This window comes from Brachyistius frenatus, unplaced genomic scaffold (genome assembly GCF_029030835.1).
Source record: "Brachyistius frenatus isolate BFR_SWC_R1_liver_20210118 unplaced genomic scaffold, ASM2903083v1 Contig_129, whole genome shotgun sequence".
Classification (NCBI taxonomy): domain Eukaryota; kingdom Metazoa; phylum Chordata; class Actinopteri; family Embiotocidae; genus Brachyistius; species Brachyistius frenatus.
Window position 1 is genome coordinate 371243 of NW_027210728.1, and position 18534 is coordinate 389776.

The 18534-nt window shown below is 43.4% G+C and overlaps 1 protein-coding gene across 1 annotated transcript in view; it reads left to right on the top strand.

Moving 5' to 3' along the window:
• Nucleotides 1-17109, top strand: part of znrf1 (zinc and ring finger 1) — a 48862-nt gene extending 31753 nt beyond the window's left edge. Inside the window, exons 2-5 of the mRNA XM_069714288.1 lie at nucleotides 1271-1366; nucleotides 11620-11725; nucleotides 13356-13446; nucleotides 14042-17109. Of these exons, the coding sequence (XP_069570389.1) occupies nucleotides 1271-1366; nucleotides 11620-11725; nucleotides 13356-13413 (260 nt within the window). The 3' untranslated portion in view covers nucleotides 13414-13446; nucleotides 14042-17109. The remainder of the gene's footprint in view (nucleotides 1-1270; nucleotides 1367-11619; nucleotides 11726-13355; nucleotides 13447-14041) is intronic.
• The last annotated feature ends 1425 nt before the right edge of the window (nucleotides 17110-18534 follow it).

Below are 18534 nucleotides of genomic sequence, written 5' to 3' on the forward strand. Positions count from 1 at the left end.
CCTCCCCTCCCGACACCGGTCGCTGACTGGTCCGCCCTTCGGAAGTGGCTGCACGAACACCAAAACGAGCAGCGTATTCGGACCGTAATCGCAGTGAAGGAAAGTGAAACTGTGACAAATAGTCTGGCGGAGTTGGGTTTACCGGCACCTCCCGGGTGGAAAAGGGTGTGAGTGCATCCAGAAGTGAAACGAAAGCTCCGTCCGTCCTGCAGGATCGTTAAAAACCCACAACAAATGTATACAGAACCCAACAAACCAGTGTTTCAAATCAAAACAGGCCTCCAAGCGCGAACACAGCAAACTGAAGGGCAGCGTTGTTCATTTAGAAGTAGCTCCCTGTCACAGTGGCTTGTTTCTTTGTGCTGCAGCGGGTTGTATTGCCTGTTTGTCTCCAATCATCGTGGTGACCTTTAGATCTTGTTTCACTTAACGCAGCAGCTTAGAATTCGTACTGGTTCAGTGGTTTTTCTTTTTTGAAGAAGGTGAAAGGAAAAATGATTTCATGCCTCGGACTACGTCTGGCACCGGTTATTCTTTATATTTCTGACTTACAATAGATTTTAATGTCATAGTGAAAATCTGCATTACAGCGTTTGAGAGAAACGCTTGAACGTTTTTACAGCCAGGCCGCTCAGCGCTGTCTGCCGGAGAGCACTCAGATGGTCAATGGTTTGTCTTTAGGACGGCAACATTTAAGTGGTCTGTTGACGGGTAATTTATTATCAGGGTTCCTGGACTTTAGATTATTATCTTAACAGATGGATTTATATAATTATCTAAATCAAAAATGAGCTCTGGGTCTTGATTCCTACCGTTTTTTTGAATGCTGCTTTTTTTTTTTTTTTTTTTTCCTACCAATTGGATAAATCCATTTTAAGAAAACAGTAAATAAACATTGTGATACAGAGCTTTAGTTTTCATGCAGTTTAGAGGGGGAGAGTGTACTCCAGGTCGTTTGCAGATGTTCCCTAAACGCCTCACACACCATTGGTAGCGTCCAGTTACGGCGGCACATGCAACTCAGACAAAAACGTGTCCAAAATTAGCTCGAAAAAAGCGACATACGATTTATCGAAGTTGAAAGTGAACGTATAGCAGCTTATCTGAGGGACATCGTAAAAGCCATTAAAAATACTCTTTTCTTTAAATGTTTGTTTTTTTAACGATGTTGCAGGCTGTCAACGGGGTAAAAACAGGCTACATCCATACGGATCGTGATGATGCTTGCTTATTTCTGACACACTCATCTTTGATTTCTCTTCTTTTTCAGGATTCAAGTGTCCTGTCTGCTCCAAGTCTGTGGCGTCCAATGAAATGGAGGTTCACTTCATCATGTGTCTAAGCAAGCCTCGCCTCTCTTACAACGGTAAGAAGAAACACTGTGTGTTTGTGTTGTTCTTCTTTACAGGCAGGAGGGCTGGATGTGGTCGGAGCCAGGCTCGCTGGTGTGCCAGGCAATAATGAACTGGTTTTTGGCCCAGGGTATTTCAACATGATGTACCTTTTTCTTTTCTTTTCTTTTTGATTTTTTTTTGGGGGGGCATATTTATCGGCCCCGTCTCGATGTTGTGCCAGGTTTCCTGCTGCTGTTTCTGCTGCTGCGCTGATAAATATTCATGACAAGGTGGGTGGGGTCTACAGGCTGATGCGTGTTATCCAGCTAGTCCTTCCAAAAAAAACTATAATAAATATGAATGAGAGGAAATGAGAGAAAAATCATAAAAATTCATGGGATGACTTTACACAACCTGACACACTCAGTCATCCAGCTCTGGAAAATACAAACACAAACTGACGCTGCAAAGCCCCCAAATGGCAATCAACTCCTGCTGTAACATGGAACATCTTTAGTTTCACAAGATGTCACGGGTCCCATCTGACGCCATTATGCGTGTCTATTTTTTGGGCCTTCGATGTCCTTCTGCTGCAGCAGCAAAGTACAGGTGTGACTGCTAGAAGTCAGCAGCGTAGCCTGAAGTACGGTCGCATTAACCGCCGTTTGGTTCGAATAAACTCTGGTACAGCGTGTGTTAAACTCGGGTCCGGTTTAATATGTCATGCGGCGCGGAGACACGAACCCTTTGCTGGTTGTTTTCTCCGTGCGTGATGAATTTCCACGACATCCGGTCAGTTAAGGCTGCCGTTAAAAGTTGTCGAATGTTGTGGACTTAAATGTGGTCCTGTTGCTGCACCTTTGTGCACAATTTTAGTTCGTCCATTAAAAAGTCCTGACTGGAAAAACAATTGGCACAAAAACGTCCGATCTGTGTGGATTTAACCTTCCTCACATTGATAGATAACACTATTATAATATATGATATAAAAATCCATAAGTAGGTGCGACTGTCGTCCCTCCTTATTTCTTCCTGGTTTTACTGCCGCCTGCTTGTAATGCCTTACTCCCGTCAGAAGGTGGCGGTAATGCACATAAAAGCTGTCTGCCAGCCGCCATCAAACAAAAGGAAAAGAAGAACAGAATAGTGGATTGACAGTTGAATAGTTCAGAGCGATTTTTGATTACTATTTTTGCTTGAAATGCCAAATCTCAAATTTTGTATGAATCCTCATTTTCCGAATGGAGAGTGCAGTCAGCTTGACTTATGGAGCCACAATAGCCTCATTAATGGCAATAACAAGAGGCTAAAAAAAAAAACTAAACAGAATTGTTTCTTTAACTGTATTACAAGCCATTTAAGAAATTCTGCTTTATGTTGGAACAAATAAAAGAACTGGATTGTTGGCGTTAGCATCAGCAATGACAGACATTGAATGGTGCCGCAGAAACTGAAACTGCTGGTGAAAATATAGAGACAAAATCTACTCGAAGAATTTATCTGCTTGTTGTCAGACCGGGAGGATAAAAAAAAAAAGAGGACAAACAGAGCGACGATGCAACAGCAGATCTGAGTGGATGATTAGTTTTCATAATCGAAATTTGCAACACCGCTGCACACCAGATTTCACTGTTCTTGCAGTTCCCGGATCCAAATTTATGGCACTTGCTCTCTTACTCTCTCGATCCTTTTGCATTTTAATCAATACATTTCTCGAAATGAATCGGACAAGATGACGAAGTTTTATATGCTGACCGTTCTGTTTTGAACATTCTACTTACAAAAGGTCTGAGTTCAGGTGCTCGAGGTTTAATCTGAGAACTTTGAACTCGCCGTTTTGGAATTGCATTTAGTGCGCAGTCATGTAAATGAAGGTTGTCATCAATAACCTTGGAGGTTAATGCTCGGCCGTGGTCCCGCTGGTGGATAACAGAGCCAGGCATGTCAGGCTCTTTTATTTTGCTGTATTGATCGTCTGCTCCGTGTTGCCCTGGTCGCTCATCTGTCACCGACTCCGCGCCGCCCGCCTCCCTTTCTCCCTGCTTTTCAACCACCAGTTGACTGATTCAATTTCGTGACCGCTAATCTATTACACCTTCACTTGTTTCGGAGGAATTACAGCTGCCGTTGGTTCGCAGCGGATCCTGAAACTGATAAACCGACCCGTGAGAGAACAACATCCTTCTAATATCCTAGTTGGATGATTAAAACACCAGCAGAGTGTTTTATGAAAGGATACATCAACACGTTTAAAGAAATTGACATTACCGTACGGTGGTTTTGCCCAAAGTGACGAGGTTTGAACCCCTCTTCTGTGCTATTTGTACAATTTACAACCAAAAAAACACCTTTTGTTTTCTGCGGTGAAAGAAAAATGAGTCCTTTGCAGTTCAATCAATCAAACTGTCGCACCCTTCGTACGAGTGAAAGACAAATGCACGGGATGGTAAATGTGGTTTGGGACACTAATGCACACAAAGACACAGATAAGATAAAACGAGGAGACTCTAAAATGAACCTGTAACCTACCCAGACCCAACGAGCGTACTGTCAGAGACCCGATCCAACCGGGGACACAAACGAGAGAACAGTTCATTTGATCAATTAATAAATGGTAGATCGCCGTCTGATCACGAGCTCGGTCCTGATCCGCACCAAGCTGGGTCACCTGGAGGAGTCTGTTGAAAGACCCAAAACACCCGATGAGTCCAGGAACGTCACTGAAGATGTGACCAGAAGTATCAGTCGATAAAAGTGCACAACACAATCACATTTAAGTATCTGCTTAGATCCCCGTTAGCCCCATGAAAAGGAAACAAATATTGTTCCTTGGGTCCACGTAAGTTAAATTTACATAATACAAAAATATATCTGGAATAAATGCCCAAGTTATCCACAATTTAGTACAATTTTGGCCACAAGATTCCAACTCTGGCTACCAGACTTTAAGAAAGAAGCGTTACCGTGTGGCTTTAAAACATTACCGCAGGTTGAAGCATGCAAACATTCCCAAACCTGGAGGTGAAACATAAACTACTATCAATGAGCATAAAGTGCCCACAAAGTATCCAAATTGTTTTTGATACTGAGGCTCCAGAGTCGGTCAAGTTTCCCTTTTTTTTTTTCTTTTTTTAAAATAAAAAGCCAAATCTTCCCAAGTTTTGAGGGATGATGCCCAAGATCCTAACATCCTTTGTGTTTATGACTCGGGGCTATTTATGAACGAGATAAAAAAAAAAAAAAAAAAAAGAGTACATAAAAGCTGCTGCAGTGCGGGCTGACGCTCCCGGTCGCGATTGACAGACGTCTGTTCGTTGCCCCCCCCCCCCCCCAGGTCAACTCGCTGATTGACACTCACTCGTCGGGACTCCAGACTGTGCACATGTGCGTCGGATCACCTCGCGGAGAGGTCTTGCGTGCGTGTTCAGCCGTGTGTTTGTGATAGTAACGACAACTAAATCATGTGAAGTTGTCGAGAGGCTGGGAGGGCCGGGGAAGTAATCTTTACAGCTTCGCGAGCGGCTGTCAACGAGGCCCACAAGGCCAGAGCGGTGGAAAAAAAAAAAAAAAATACTGTAAAGTTTGAAGCCGGCAGCAGACTGAGGAGTGAGTGACAGAGACAGAGAGCAGAGAGTGAAACTGTCTTAAGGAAGATGGGATCCAGAATGATGGAGTGCCCCGATGGCTGATAACGGATGAGAGGAGAGAGGGCAAAAGGAGAAACTCTCCCATAATTCCTCTTTTTTTTTTTTTTTTTTGCTGCAGCTCCTGTCCGTCCTGTCACTCTTTATTTCCAGCAAATTACTCTCTCTCGTTCTCCCTCCGTCCCTCGCTCCTCCTGTGAGTCCGTCTGTCTGTTCCCGCTGTGTAATCTCGCCGTAATTTCTTTCTTCCCTCTGCCTTCCTCCGTCTCTGCTCTCTTGAGTTTCTGAGACGCACAAAATGGGCCGCGCTTATCTCGTATCCCAGCATGCTCTGGGGTCCGTTGTCAATCACCTGGGCCTGGTGACCGGCGTACGTCGGAACGTCTCGCACACACGTCGACTGTTCAATAACGGCAGGAATATAATTGGACACCCAAAGGGCCCCGGCTGACTTTGTTAGAGTGGCGTTTTCGATGTGCGATTATCGGCACCGCGTCGTCTGCATACGGGGAGAAACGTACGCTGAAGTAAAAGGCTCCTGTGGTGTGGTTTTTTTTATTTTTTTTTCATGCTCTAACACTTCTGCTTAGCATTCAGTACACTTTATATCACAGTCAATTGTACTCTCTATTCATAAAGATTTCAACCTTTCGGCAGTGAACTGGAACCATTCACTACGATGCTGCTATGATTAAAATGGATGCAGCGTTTGTTGTGCTTCACTTCTTCTGCTGCATCGAATTTGGTAGACACGACATCAGGACTGGCGACCGTCAATACAAGAGACACGTCGGAGAAAACTCGCCGGAGCATCCACAAAATAAATCTCAAAACTCTCCTCTCTCAGTATTTACTTGGGACCAGCTGTATGCATTTATTTCGGCTAATTAACTTAAACTTTACGCCGATAAGTTAACTTCTACAGTCAGACATCGGGGTTGTTTATTTATTTCAGTCTGGTGCCGGTAGCTGCATCTCGCCGCATTTGCGTCGGCCACGCCGAAACGAGGTCAACGTTACGCCAGCGTAGTTAGCTTTCTCATCCTCGGCAGCGGTGGAACATCACAATATACGGCTGCGGCGCTAAATGAAGTATATTTACATAAGCACAGAGTCCTTCCCGCGAGTCGGCGCCTATTTCAAACGCGCACTTAGAAGGAAAAGACAGGCGAGACTAAGGTGCGGCAGTGAAACCTTTGAATGCAGGTGTGACGACGGACGAGGAAAGCGCTGAGTCGGGCACTTACAAGCTGCCCTACCTCGTGTATCCAAACCTTGTTCAGCGTTTCTCAGTCTAACTGTCATTAAAGATTTACTTGGAGCAATCTGATACTGCTGGTCAGTAAGTAATAAGATGATTAAAAAAAAAAAAAAAAAAAAAAAAATCATAAACCTAACCTAAAAGGGTCTGCACTGCATGCGCCGAGCAGGAGAGGGTTAAAGAAAGCGCAGAAGAGTCCACGTGAGCTGACCGCCGGATCTTTTCTGGGCTCCGACTTCGACTTCATGATGATATTTTAATGCCGTCCCACTAAATATAGCCCCGTCGCCCACAGAGCCAGACGGAGGCCACGCTCAGACAGGGGAGTCAGGGAGGGTTAGCGCCAGGACGTAGAAAGGTAACGGGGAAGGTGAGAGACGCGGCGTTTTGCCTCTTGCGTCTCGGGTCACCGGAGGACAAAGAAAGGAGACACGAAATAAGGAAAAGGGAATTCGGTGCCGTGATTCAGGGAAGCAAAGAGCAACTCCTCCTAAGTCGTGTTGATGTGAAGGTGCTGGATGCCAAATGTCTGTTGGCAAGGAGAGGCAGCTGAAAGTCAGGAGTGAGGCAGGCAGGTGAGGGGAGAGCCGATGATCGAGAGACCCGGGAAAGCTATATTTAGTGAATCTAGAGAGGACGGAGGGGCGGATGACGCGACCTCGTTAAATGAAATGAAAATGAACTTCAATATCAAAATAAGTATTTTTTTTTTTTTTTACATTTTTTTAAGCAAAGTATTTTCTGAAATGTTAACTGGTGTGTGAAACCGATTTAAAAAGGAACTATTAGAAACAAAAACAAAAAAATACGAGGCTGTTCTCTGAAGTAGAAAGACAGAATCGATTGTTTCAGTTGTCCTCAAAACAAAATGATTTACAATTTTAAGTATGTTACGTTCAGGACGACACCCTCTAGTGGCCGCTGTAGTCATGACGATGACGCATCCTTTGAGAGATCACCGTTCTTTTCCCGTTTTCCAGCTGGGCGACACCACAGTTGTTAAGTAACCCTAACCGCAATTTTGTAATTTTGTAATCATAAGGATGAAGCTAACATAACATTCAAAATAAGCACACATTTTAATCCAAATAATGATCCTTTTTTTGTTGTTGTTGTTTTGTTTTGAAAAGTCATTGCTCCGTCTAAACTCATCCAAACCCTCACCGTGCAGATATGGAAGTCAGAAAAAGTTGTTCTTTTTATGTTTCTAGAGGTTACAGACAAACAATGTAATTTTTTTTTGTTTGTTTTGTTTTTAACTTAAAGGACTCGTTAACAAATCCTCAAACCGCTCGGTGTCTTCAAATATGAACATCGAGGCCTCCGGAGACCACCAGCAGGTCTTTCAACTTCACAGTAGTACAGGACATTATCTACTGCAATGACCTATTTCCAGCTTCTATAAACTGGATTTCGGGTGGTAGATGAGGGGTCAAGTGCTCACTGGCGTAGCTGCAAAGATCCTGAAAGGCTTCATAAGTTAACGTTAAAATGATACAATCAGCTCCCAAAAATTCAGCGGGAGTCGGTGGCTGTTAGCTGGAACGGCGGCGACACGCTGATCTGATTAAAAGCCTCGCGGCTGCAGCGGCGATCGATCGCGGAGGATTCTGGCTGAGGTGCGACGGCGGTGAGTTAGAGCGCTAACTTCATCCAGATGACCTCATTTTTTATTTTTATTTTTCTAAAGCATTTTCACAGGTGAAGGAAACATGATTGAACAACCCTCTTAAGTTGATTATCAAAGCTCGGGTCAGGTGTTGACTTTAAATTTAATACACTCTGCACTTGCTGCAAAAAAAAAAAAGCGTGTCACTAAATGGGCCGTGCTGACTTTTTGGCAGTTGATTAATCTCCCGAGTGTTTCCTGGTTTGATTTGCGGGCTAACAGGAAATTTGAAAAATAGGAAGAGGAGAGGTGGTGGAGGAGGGATGAGGAGAGCTGCCGTCTTGTTATCAGACAGAGGACGTAGATTCCCTGCGATTTAATCCGGAGCACTCAGTTGGAGAGATCCTGTGTGTTTTCAGCGGAGGAGGAGGGGTGGAGGGTGGAGGGAGGGGGGAGGGATGTGAACAATAGAAGAGAGGAGAGAGAGATAGACAAAGATAGAAGGAGGGAGGGAGGGAGGGAGGGATGAGGAGGAGGAGGAGAAGAGCAGGGTTATGGGAGTGTGCTGAGGAACTAAGCTGATTTACAGTCACAGCATATGTTCTGTCTCTTACTCCGTCTCACAGTCAACCCCATCTATCTATCTATCTATCTATCTATCTATCTATCTATCTATCTATCTATCTATATCTACCTATATCTATCTATCTTTATATCTATCTATCTATCTATCTTTATATCTATCTTTATATCTATCTATCTATCTTTATATCTATCTTTATATCTATCTATATCTATCTATCTATCTATCCATCCATCCATCCATCCATCCATCCATCCATCCATCCATCCATCCATCCATCCATCCATCCATCCATCCATCCATCCATCCATCCATCTACAGATAAAAACATCCATCCATCCATCTACAGATAAAAACATGATCCCTTTTTGTCCATCATCAACTCAATGTGATGTTGTTCAGATGAATCTGGTTAATGAGGTTTCCCTCTGCGGCGGAGCAGCAGTGACTGAATCTCTTAATCTGGTTGAGGTGTGAAGCAAATGCAGTTATTGGAGCGCTGCCTTTACCACTATTACTGCTTTTCAAAGGACTTCATACATTCATTTCTTTCACAAATACATATACAATTTTATGATAGCAAACAATACAGCTTTTCATTAGCTACATTTTCTTTTGACATTCGTGGCTCTCGAGAATTAATTGTGATGACTTTTCATTGATCGCCATCATCAGGTAAAAAATCTGATGTTTAGATCCTTGAGCAAATAGCTCGGCAAGTACGAGCCGGACCCGTCATCCGTCGCATTCGTTGGTGAATTCCTGTGTCGTCGGGGAGGAGGGTCAAGAAGTTGTCGATCATGGCTATTACTCACGGGGTTGCTGAAGTGCCTTTTTTCTATTTCATCAGAAAGCTGTGGGCTTTATGATGCTCAACGAATCGCTCCTTTGCTCCGCTGTTCCACCCGCCAACTACCTCATAAAACGATGCTCTAATTATGATAAATATACTTTATATAATATATATATATATGCAATATGTCAGCTTACACTGAAGTCATCAAAATGTGAAAACTCCAAATTGAAATGTTTTAATGGAAAGTAGTAAAAATAAAACGCGTCATAAAATTAATCTTTACGTTCAAGGCTGAATACACAAAGAGAAGCGAGTTCATGTTAATGATGAGAAGTCAGAGGCAGAAGGACATGCGGTGAAATACAACCCGGTCAGCAGGTTAACACCGAAGATGACACAAAAAAAATAAATAAAAAAAATCAAGCAGATAATTGGTGACAAGCTGCGACCGGCCGGGGCTCCTAATTGAGTCAGCGCGGATTAAAAGCTGTTTCTGCCGCCGCTTCACCAACCAGCCGTTCTCACACTGTTGTGTTCGTGTCGGAGTTAAAACAGCAGCAGATGTGAAACGAGGTGTTGTTTTTTGGTGTTTTTTTTAGTTTTTGTTTTTAGAGGCTGAAAAAAACCCAACAGCGACTCAAAAGATTTGGAGGATTAGCACTTCACGTAGAAGATCGATATGTGGCGGGTCGAGTAAACGTTGCCTATTATATGCGTGTCCTTTCTTTTATTGACTCGCTTTCTCCAATCTGTTAGAAATTTCCAGGTTTGACAAACGAAAGAAAAACAATGCAATTTCTGACATTAAATGGGGCTGTCGGATCAAACAGGTGGGCCTCCTGTGGCATTTCAGATATGACACGGGAGTGGGTTGGTATTTTTCAGGCATTTAGCAGGTGTTTGGCTCTAAACGCTTCAGAAACCGACTATTTAATGAAAGAGTTAGTCTGGACAGAATTGCTTTGGCCTCCAGCACCGCTGGAGTTATGTTTGACCAGGATATGTCTTTTAACCCTCGTGAAGCTGCACAATATTGGCCAAATTTTGAATATCCTGTCTCAGCTCATGCATTTGTGACTTCCGTGCTGGACTGTTGTAATTCCTTATCGTCAGCGTGTCCCAATAACTCTTTTAAAAAAAAAAAAAAGTGTGCCGTTGATCCAAAATGCTGCAGCGAGAGCACTGACGGAAGCATATTTCTCCCATATTGTCTTCGCTTGGCTCACTGTCAAATCGAGAATAGCATTCAAGATTCCTTATGTACGAAGCTCTTAATGGCCAAGATCCACGATAAAGATCTGATGTTGCCATGTAATCCTTAAAGCTCCTTCTCTACTTCTACGTCCACGGTTGCCGCTATTTTAGATTTTTGGTATTACTTCCGTCGATACGAAGAGGTGACGTGAGGTTTGTTGCAGGTAGATCAAGTGTTTCTTCGGACATCCTAAAGTTTTGGACGCAGTCGGTGTCCCCGGTTTTGTGTCAAACTCGCTTTCTCCTGCAAATATATGTGCCCGCAAGCCCCGCCCACCTACGCATACAGGGAAGTGGAGGCGTGTTCAGGACGAAGCTCACCTGGAGGAGTTGTGCTCCCACGACTGAAGTTCTGAGGACAGACACGAAGACCAACACTAACCTTTATGAGCAGCTTTGATCTTAAAGCTTAAAGTTCGGGCCGACTCAGGTGACCTTGAACCACTTCGTGGATATGCTGCTGCAGGCCGAGGCTGCTGGGGAGACTTTCCCACGATGCACTGAGCTCCTCCCCTCGTCTCTTTTCCCTCCTCATACTACTGTTTGTTGTTTCTCTACGCTCCTCTTCTCTCTCTCCGCTCTCCCGCCTGGTTTCTGTCTGAGGTTTCTTCCCGTTCCCGTCCACGCGGGATCTGATTCATTGCTGGGTTTTCTCTGTCTGTAACGCTGTGAGGTCTCGACCTGACAATGCCGAGCGCCCTGAGAACTGATGTTGTGATTTGTCGCTTTTAAGTACATGTGTGTGTCTGTGTGTGTGTGTGTGTGTGAGGAGAGGGCGGGGGAGGGAGGGGGGGAGGGGTTACAAATAATCAACGGTAAATTTCCATATGATAGAAGCCGAAACAGACCCGAGGCTCCTGATTCATCTCCAAACTCCTCCGTGTGCACTTCCAATCGCTACGAGCAGAAACCGACTGCCGTATCTACTGTGTGTAATGCAGCAAGCAGCTCTTCCCCGCTGCTCTCTGCCACGTTTGATATGCTGTCGGAGTCTGAAATTTGTCGATGTTTTTGGTGCATACTGATGTGTCTTCTGCTCTCTCTCTCTCTGTGTGTGTGTGTGTGTGTGTGTGTGTGTGTGTGTGTGTGTGTGTGTGTGTGTGTGTGTGTGTGTGTGTGTGTGTGGCTGCCACCTTAGATGATGTGTTGGCGAGGGATGCCGGTGAGTGTGTGATCTGTCTAGAGGAACTGCAGCAAGGGGACACCATAGCCAGACTGCCGTGCCTCTGCATCTACCACAAAAGGTGACTGACACACACGCAGATTTGAATCACTGCCCATTATATAATTTTGCACTTCCTCTAATTAAATCCACTCATAGCGCTCCAGTAAAAAAAAAAAAAAAAAAAACGTTCCTTAAAGATGGACGGCACTCGCTTTGCCTTTGATTTAGAGGTTATTCATATTATATTATTGGATAATAAAGGTGCTGCGTGTAGCATTTCTAAATACTGATATATCACTATCAGATTAGCTGGATAGCCGCGGATAATTACCATAAACAAATGAGAGCAGGCTGAAGAGGACTGATAGCTGCTAGCGCCTACGGCTGAGTGGGCATTTTCCCATCATGCCTTCTGTTACCAACTAGATGTGTTTCGTCTTTTCTATCATGGGTTTAGGTGACAAAAAACACACTGAAAGGGATTTTATTTTTTTTGTTTGGCTTTTGGAAATGAGGCTGGATTAATTAAGGCGGAAATGAGGGTCCACTGACCCTAAAAGGCCCCTCAAGTCCCAGGTTTACTGTAATTCTGTCTGTATAATTTGATTAATCACACATTATCTAACCTGTTCAGGGTGCACTTGCCTTTGCCAGAGTCTCCTCGGATCGGCTGCAGCCTCACTACGCAACCCTGTACTGGCTGAATTATGTAGAAATAAACTGTAGCTGTGCAATAAATACTAATAAAAACAATAAATACACAGAATTTCTTAAAATAAAATAATTGTTGGCCAGAAACAAAACTTTTTATCTAAAAAGATCGGCTTCTCTGTTTGTTTAACATATGGTCAACTTTTAAAAGTAATTTTTATTTAAAACATTTCTTTTTTTGCATAAAACCACCCAACAGTTTATGTGGTTATTGGAATTAATTAACTTCAGTAGGTAACAATATTCACATAAAATACTGTAAACACCACTAGCTATTAGCTATTTACCTAAAAAAAAAATACTTATTTTATATTTTTAAGTACATCATAGCGGTGACACGTCTTTACACTTTGACTTGTAAAGCGGTATTTTTACAAAATCATGGTTTTCCACGGCATGGGGTGGTGGGCAGTTATTTGACTAAAAACGATATAATTTCACATATTTTGGACAATTGTGATTACAATAGTTATTTAAAAAAAAATGCATTGTCTGCAATAGATGATCACCAAACACTGGTAAAACAAGCGTTACATAGTCGCTAAGATGCTGTGAAATAAAAACACTTTGGCTGCTGCACCTGAGTGTTGTAATAGTTGGGAAAACCCTGATTATGTTACTTAAATGGATTTCTTTTTTTCTTTTTTTTTAATTAAGGCTCTTCTCCCTTCGCACACACAAAAACAAAACTAGTCAACATGACAAACGTTTCCATAAAACACAGTGAGAAAGTGGAAAAGTTTAAAATAATGCACGCGCGAGTGCCGCTCTGGTGCGTCCTCCCGGGTCTCATTTATATATTTAATGATGCTCATGTGGGAGTCTGGAGGCGTTACTTTAGCAAAAACTCTCTCAGCTGTTTTCTCTCACAGCTTAAGAACATTACTTTAGTTTTTTTTTTTTTTTATTATAAGCTGAATATCTTGACTGTTGAAAGTGTCCTCGGCAGCCGTTTCTAGAAAATAACGTCACGCCCGCGTGTCTGTGTGTGTCTGCAGCTGTATAGACTCGTGGTTTGAGATCAATCGGTCCTGCCCCGAACATCCTTCTGACTGACTGACCCACTGGGCCCACTGAATACTGTTCAAGGTGAAAAACACAACACACACACACACACACACACACACACACACACACACACACACACACACACACACACACACACACACACACACACACACACACTCTGAATGCTAATTATTGCAGGAGAAATGTGTGTATATGTGTACGGACATACAGGAGCTGATGTTTGTCTTTTATATAAGTATTCCATCCGATTAGATAGATTTCATGTGTGTATAAAAGAACATTTTACTATTCACCATTTGTGTTAGCATCAGTGCAAAGCCAACGCAACACTGGAGGATATACAGGAGCAGTAATTAATATATATAGGAATGAATAAATGAGTAAAATTGGGTCTATATTTAACATACTGCATGCCGACCCCTACACTTGTAGTCATACGACAGAAAAACAAGTTTATTGACTTCAGGTTGCTCATATTGATATCTCGTCGCAGGACACTAATATATATATATATATATATATACAGAATTAACACGTTGCTCACTAAAACCACAAAAAGCTAAAAATGTCACATTTTCACCATTTGTATCTTTTGATTTGCAAATTTTTTTCCCTGCTCTGTCTTTCCGTGTCTGTCTGTCCTCTCCGTCTCCAGGAAATCTCGTGGTCCCGCCATGGGTATCTGGACACAGACGCAAACCAAATCCGATGAAACAATCAAAGCGATCAACACACACACACACTTATCCTGACGGAATCCATCATCCTAACCGAGATAATTACTCTTCGTGAACTGAACCAAAAAAATAAAAATAAAAGAACAACAAAACGAAACGTGACTGTCAAACCATCGTACATTAAAGGGCCCCTCCAGAGCCCTCCATCTGCTGATGATACTGCTTACAACCTCCCCACCGCCAACCTTCCTTCCCTCCTTCCCCCTCACGCCTCTCCAGGCGAACAGAGTCCCTTAAAGGGCTTCATCATCGGCCCCCTTCTGCCGACTCAACCGAGGCCGGCCGGCCGGCCGCCTCCCTGCCGCGCTCAGGTCCTGGCGGGGCCCATCCCATCTCGTCCTCTGGATCCGGGCCTGATCCGTCACTTGTGTCCAGCCCTCCCATGGCCTTAACTGGGGGAAGAGGGGGAGGAGGAGAGGAAGCAGAACAGGAGGGAGGGGAAGAGGAAGGAAACCACACGAGGGTGAAAGGATGAAAAAGGAGGAGGAAGCGGACAAACGTGAGCTTTGCCGAGCTGCCGAAGCTTCTTTATGAGAACCGGACTTGTACATTATTTCGGTGGGCCTCTCATCTCACACGGCGGGACTCTGACTCGGCGATGTCCTCTCTCGTAACGGACCGCCTCCCCAGCGTGCTCCTTTCTCATAGTTCCCCGCCTCGGTTCTGCGCCCTTCCTTCTGACAATTTGACTCTGAATAATTAAATCGAAAAAAAAAAGTCCCCATGATGCTTTCTGGATCTGGTCTGTGAACATCTGGGCAGGCAGAGAGAGAGAGAGAGAGAGAGATGGAGAGGAGGAGGGGGGGTTGGTGGGAAAAAAAAATAAAAAAATCAGCTTGGAGGGCATCTAAAGATGGACCGGGGGTGGGGGGGTTGCAGTCTGAGCATGCTCAGTTCGGACTGGGAGGGAGGAAAGGGGGCCAGCGATGTAGTTTACGCTCCTACTGTGTAACGTGTGTTTGGGATGCTCCAGTGTCAGGCTTCACCCGGTGTGTGTATGTGCACTATTACACTATGTGTGTGTGTGTGTGTGTGTGTGTGTGTGTGTGTGTGTGTGTGTGTGTGTGTGTGTGTGTGTGTGTGTGTGTGTGTGTGTGTGTGTGTGTGCTTGGACTGATGACAACATAGCTTTGCTGAAGCCTTGTGTATATGTATGTGTGTGTGTGTGTGTGTGTGTGTGTGTGTGTGTGTGTGTGTGTGTGTGTGTGTGTGTGTGTGTGTGTGTGTTTGAGACAGCATGAAAGGTCATCGTAGAGGGCTGACTGGGACAGTGCCGTGTGCGTCCGTGTATTGAAATGTTTACAGTCTAGATGTCCATGTTCCCTGTTTGTGTGTGCAACTGGCAGTCCTCCCTTTACTTTGCTGATGTTTACAGCTACAGAGAAGCGACATGACATGTTGTAAATTTCACATGTAACCTCTCTCGGTTCTTTCTTTTTTTAGACCTGCCAGATTTTTTCATGTGATCATGGTTACTAATTTTTCTCGTGAGAGCGAGCGTGTGTGTGTGTGTGTGTGTGTGTGTGTGTGTGTGTGTGTGTGTGTGTGTGTGTGTGTGTGTGTGTGTGTGTGTGTGTGTGTGTGTGTGTGTGTGTGTGTGTGTGCGCGCATCTCCGTGCATATGACTGTTTGCATGGAAGGATTACTGAACGGCCCCCGTGAGTCACAGATATAAGGACCCCGATGAGTAAGTGGGGACACCCGGTCCGGATCCTTTGTTCAAAGAGACTCTCAACATTTATTGTTTGTCAATCAAATCAACAGAAAGAGGCACAGAACAATAACAAAGAGGTGAAAACTGACTCAAAACGACTACAAAGAAACTTAAACGGACTCAACTGCTACGAAATGACTTTGGAAAACCTTGACAGAATCATAATGGCTGAAAACAACTATAAAGAGACTCACAATTCCTAAAACCAAGACGAGGTGAAAACCTAGCATGCGGCCGCACAGTGTATGAAATGCTATTGGCCTTTTAATTTGAAATTAGGGCTTTTAATTTGAAACAGAACCAGGAAATCGCTGCATTTGGCCGACCAAGCATGTCAAATATTTGCGGATTTATATCGTTATTAAAGTTATTAAAGTCCAGCCAAATATTATAATAATAAGGTTACTCAAAATTACTCAAAACAACTATTTAGAGACTTAAAATGACATGTATGAAACGCTTGAGGTCTTTTAATTTGAAATTAGGGCTTTTAATTTGAAACAGACACAAGAAGTCACAGAGATCCGTCGACCGAGGTTGAAAGATATTTGCGTTAATCGGGCCGGACCCACTGTTGTAGTCCAGCCAAATATCATAAGGGCAGTAAAAATTGCTTATAACAAACGACAAAGAGACTGAATACGACTGAAAACAATGACAAGGAGGTTAGAAATGACTGGAAGGAGTCGCAAACCAACAAAGTAGTGATACAAAATGAACACAAATAGACACAAGATGACCATAAAGAGATCAAAAATAAATAAACACAAGTGGACGCAGAGAGACTCAACGATCACAAAAAGACTCAAAAACTCACCGGTGTCGTTTGCAGTCTTTCTAACTCGATGTAGGAGGGCGTGGGGGGGCGGGGCCTTCTGTCTGTGCCCTGGAGGGGCTCGGCGGCTCATAATCCGCCCATGACTGTTTGTGCATGTGTGTCTGCGATTGAAAAAGGCACCTCTTGGTCTCCGCTACTGTCGGTTCCCCACATGTGTTTTCTGCTTGAGCAGGTCGACGTGAGACGTGAGCCACTCAGACCCCTCAAAAAGGACTCCGTGGTCCCGCTGTGGAGCCACTGAAACGGGGCTTATTTATTCATTTGTTCATATTTAACAATATTTGTTTAATAATCCAATCATGTGAGGTGTTAACTCACTCTTTCAGAATGCCAAGAGCTGATGTGTGAAGACTACTACGAATCAACATACAAACAAAAACTGCATTTACAAAGCTACTGTAAACAAATGGTGGAATAAATTGTGCTAGATGACAGACGACTTTCAGCTTTCATTCTGTGACCCAGATACCGTGAACGCGGCGGGATAAGTGGGTTTTTTATTGTCGACCCGTCCGTCAGTGGGACGTGGACTTATAGTTGGTCGTTAGAGGAAAACACTCGCATCATTCAGAAATGTCCAACTCACCCTGGGAGTTATTTTAGGAGTGAATGTGACGTATCCACTTTCAGCCTGATTCATTCAGGGCTTTTACTACATTTCCCAGAATCCCCTCTGACAGCTGCCAGAGGGGATTCATTAGAAAGAGTGTACAATTAGAAAAACGTAACAAGGAAGAGAATATGAACAAAAAACTAGCAGAACGAATAAACCAAAACAACCCTGATTTACTTCTTGGAGGCTTCTGGGTGGAAACTTCGACCTTCGGGAGAGTTTTCAGACCAAATCCTCAACTTTGACAGGAAGTTTATGGATCAGAGCCGAGAGCTTTCTAACAGCTTCAGAGTAGCTTTCCTTTTTTTTTTTTTTTTTTTTTTTTTTTTTGCCAATGGAAGATGCCACATGATCCACTGTCTTTTGTTTGAGGTGAAACTTGAAGAATTCAGCGAAGTACACGTGGAAGAAGAGCCTATTCTTGCCACCATCGACATTATATATATTTTTTAATCTTTCCAGTCAAAAGAGCCTTCATTGTAGTTTTTGAGATATAACTTTGCACTAAACTATGAAGAGTTGTCACATTGGTTTTACCCACACAAAACATCTAAAATTACACACCCAATATAAAATTGCTGTACAGCTGCTGAACATCACCGACTATATGGATAAATCTAAGTCCTGCCAAAGAGTACACATCCTAAAAATGTCCTGTAAAAGTGTCACAAACACTCCAAGTAATACAGAAACAGAGCAGTAGGTCTTTGAAGTCAGTAAAAATCAAACCTTTTTGTCCAAATCAGAAAAAACAACAACATCGATTTCCCTGAAAATATCTGTCTGAACATGTCAGGAACACTAAAGAATTGTTAATTTTTTTAAATTTTTTTAATGAATAAGTGCCTCAGATGTAATGATGATATCACTAATTAAGATGTTTGAACACAAATGGACGCGTGGTAACCAAAATTTCCTTTTCAGCATTCAACAAGGACCTGGCAAAGAAGAACATCTGCGGTTGAAAGGCTTGTGACACCCAAATCTCAGCTGCTCACTACTCCGGGTGTGTTCGCTTCTCATGGATGGATTAACTGTCCTTTTGTGTAAAAACGTAGTGCGTATAATACACACGGTACAAATAAAAGGATTCCTCCGAGGGCGATTACAAGAGAACGACTTTGCCGCTCCTCCCAAAGCCTCCCACTTTCGTAAACATGTGCTGTGACTTCACTTTGGGGGATTTTTTTTTTAAATTTTATTTTTACTGCATGAATTCAGCTCCATATTCTGTTAAACAGCTGCC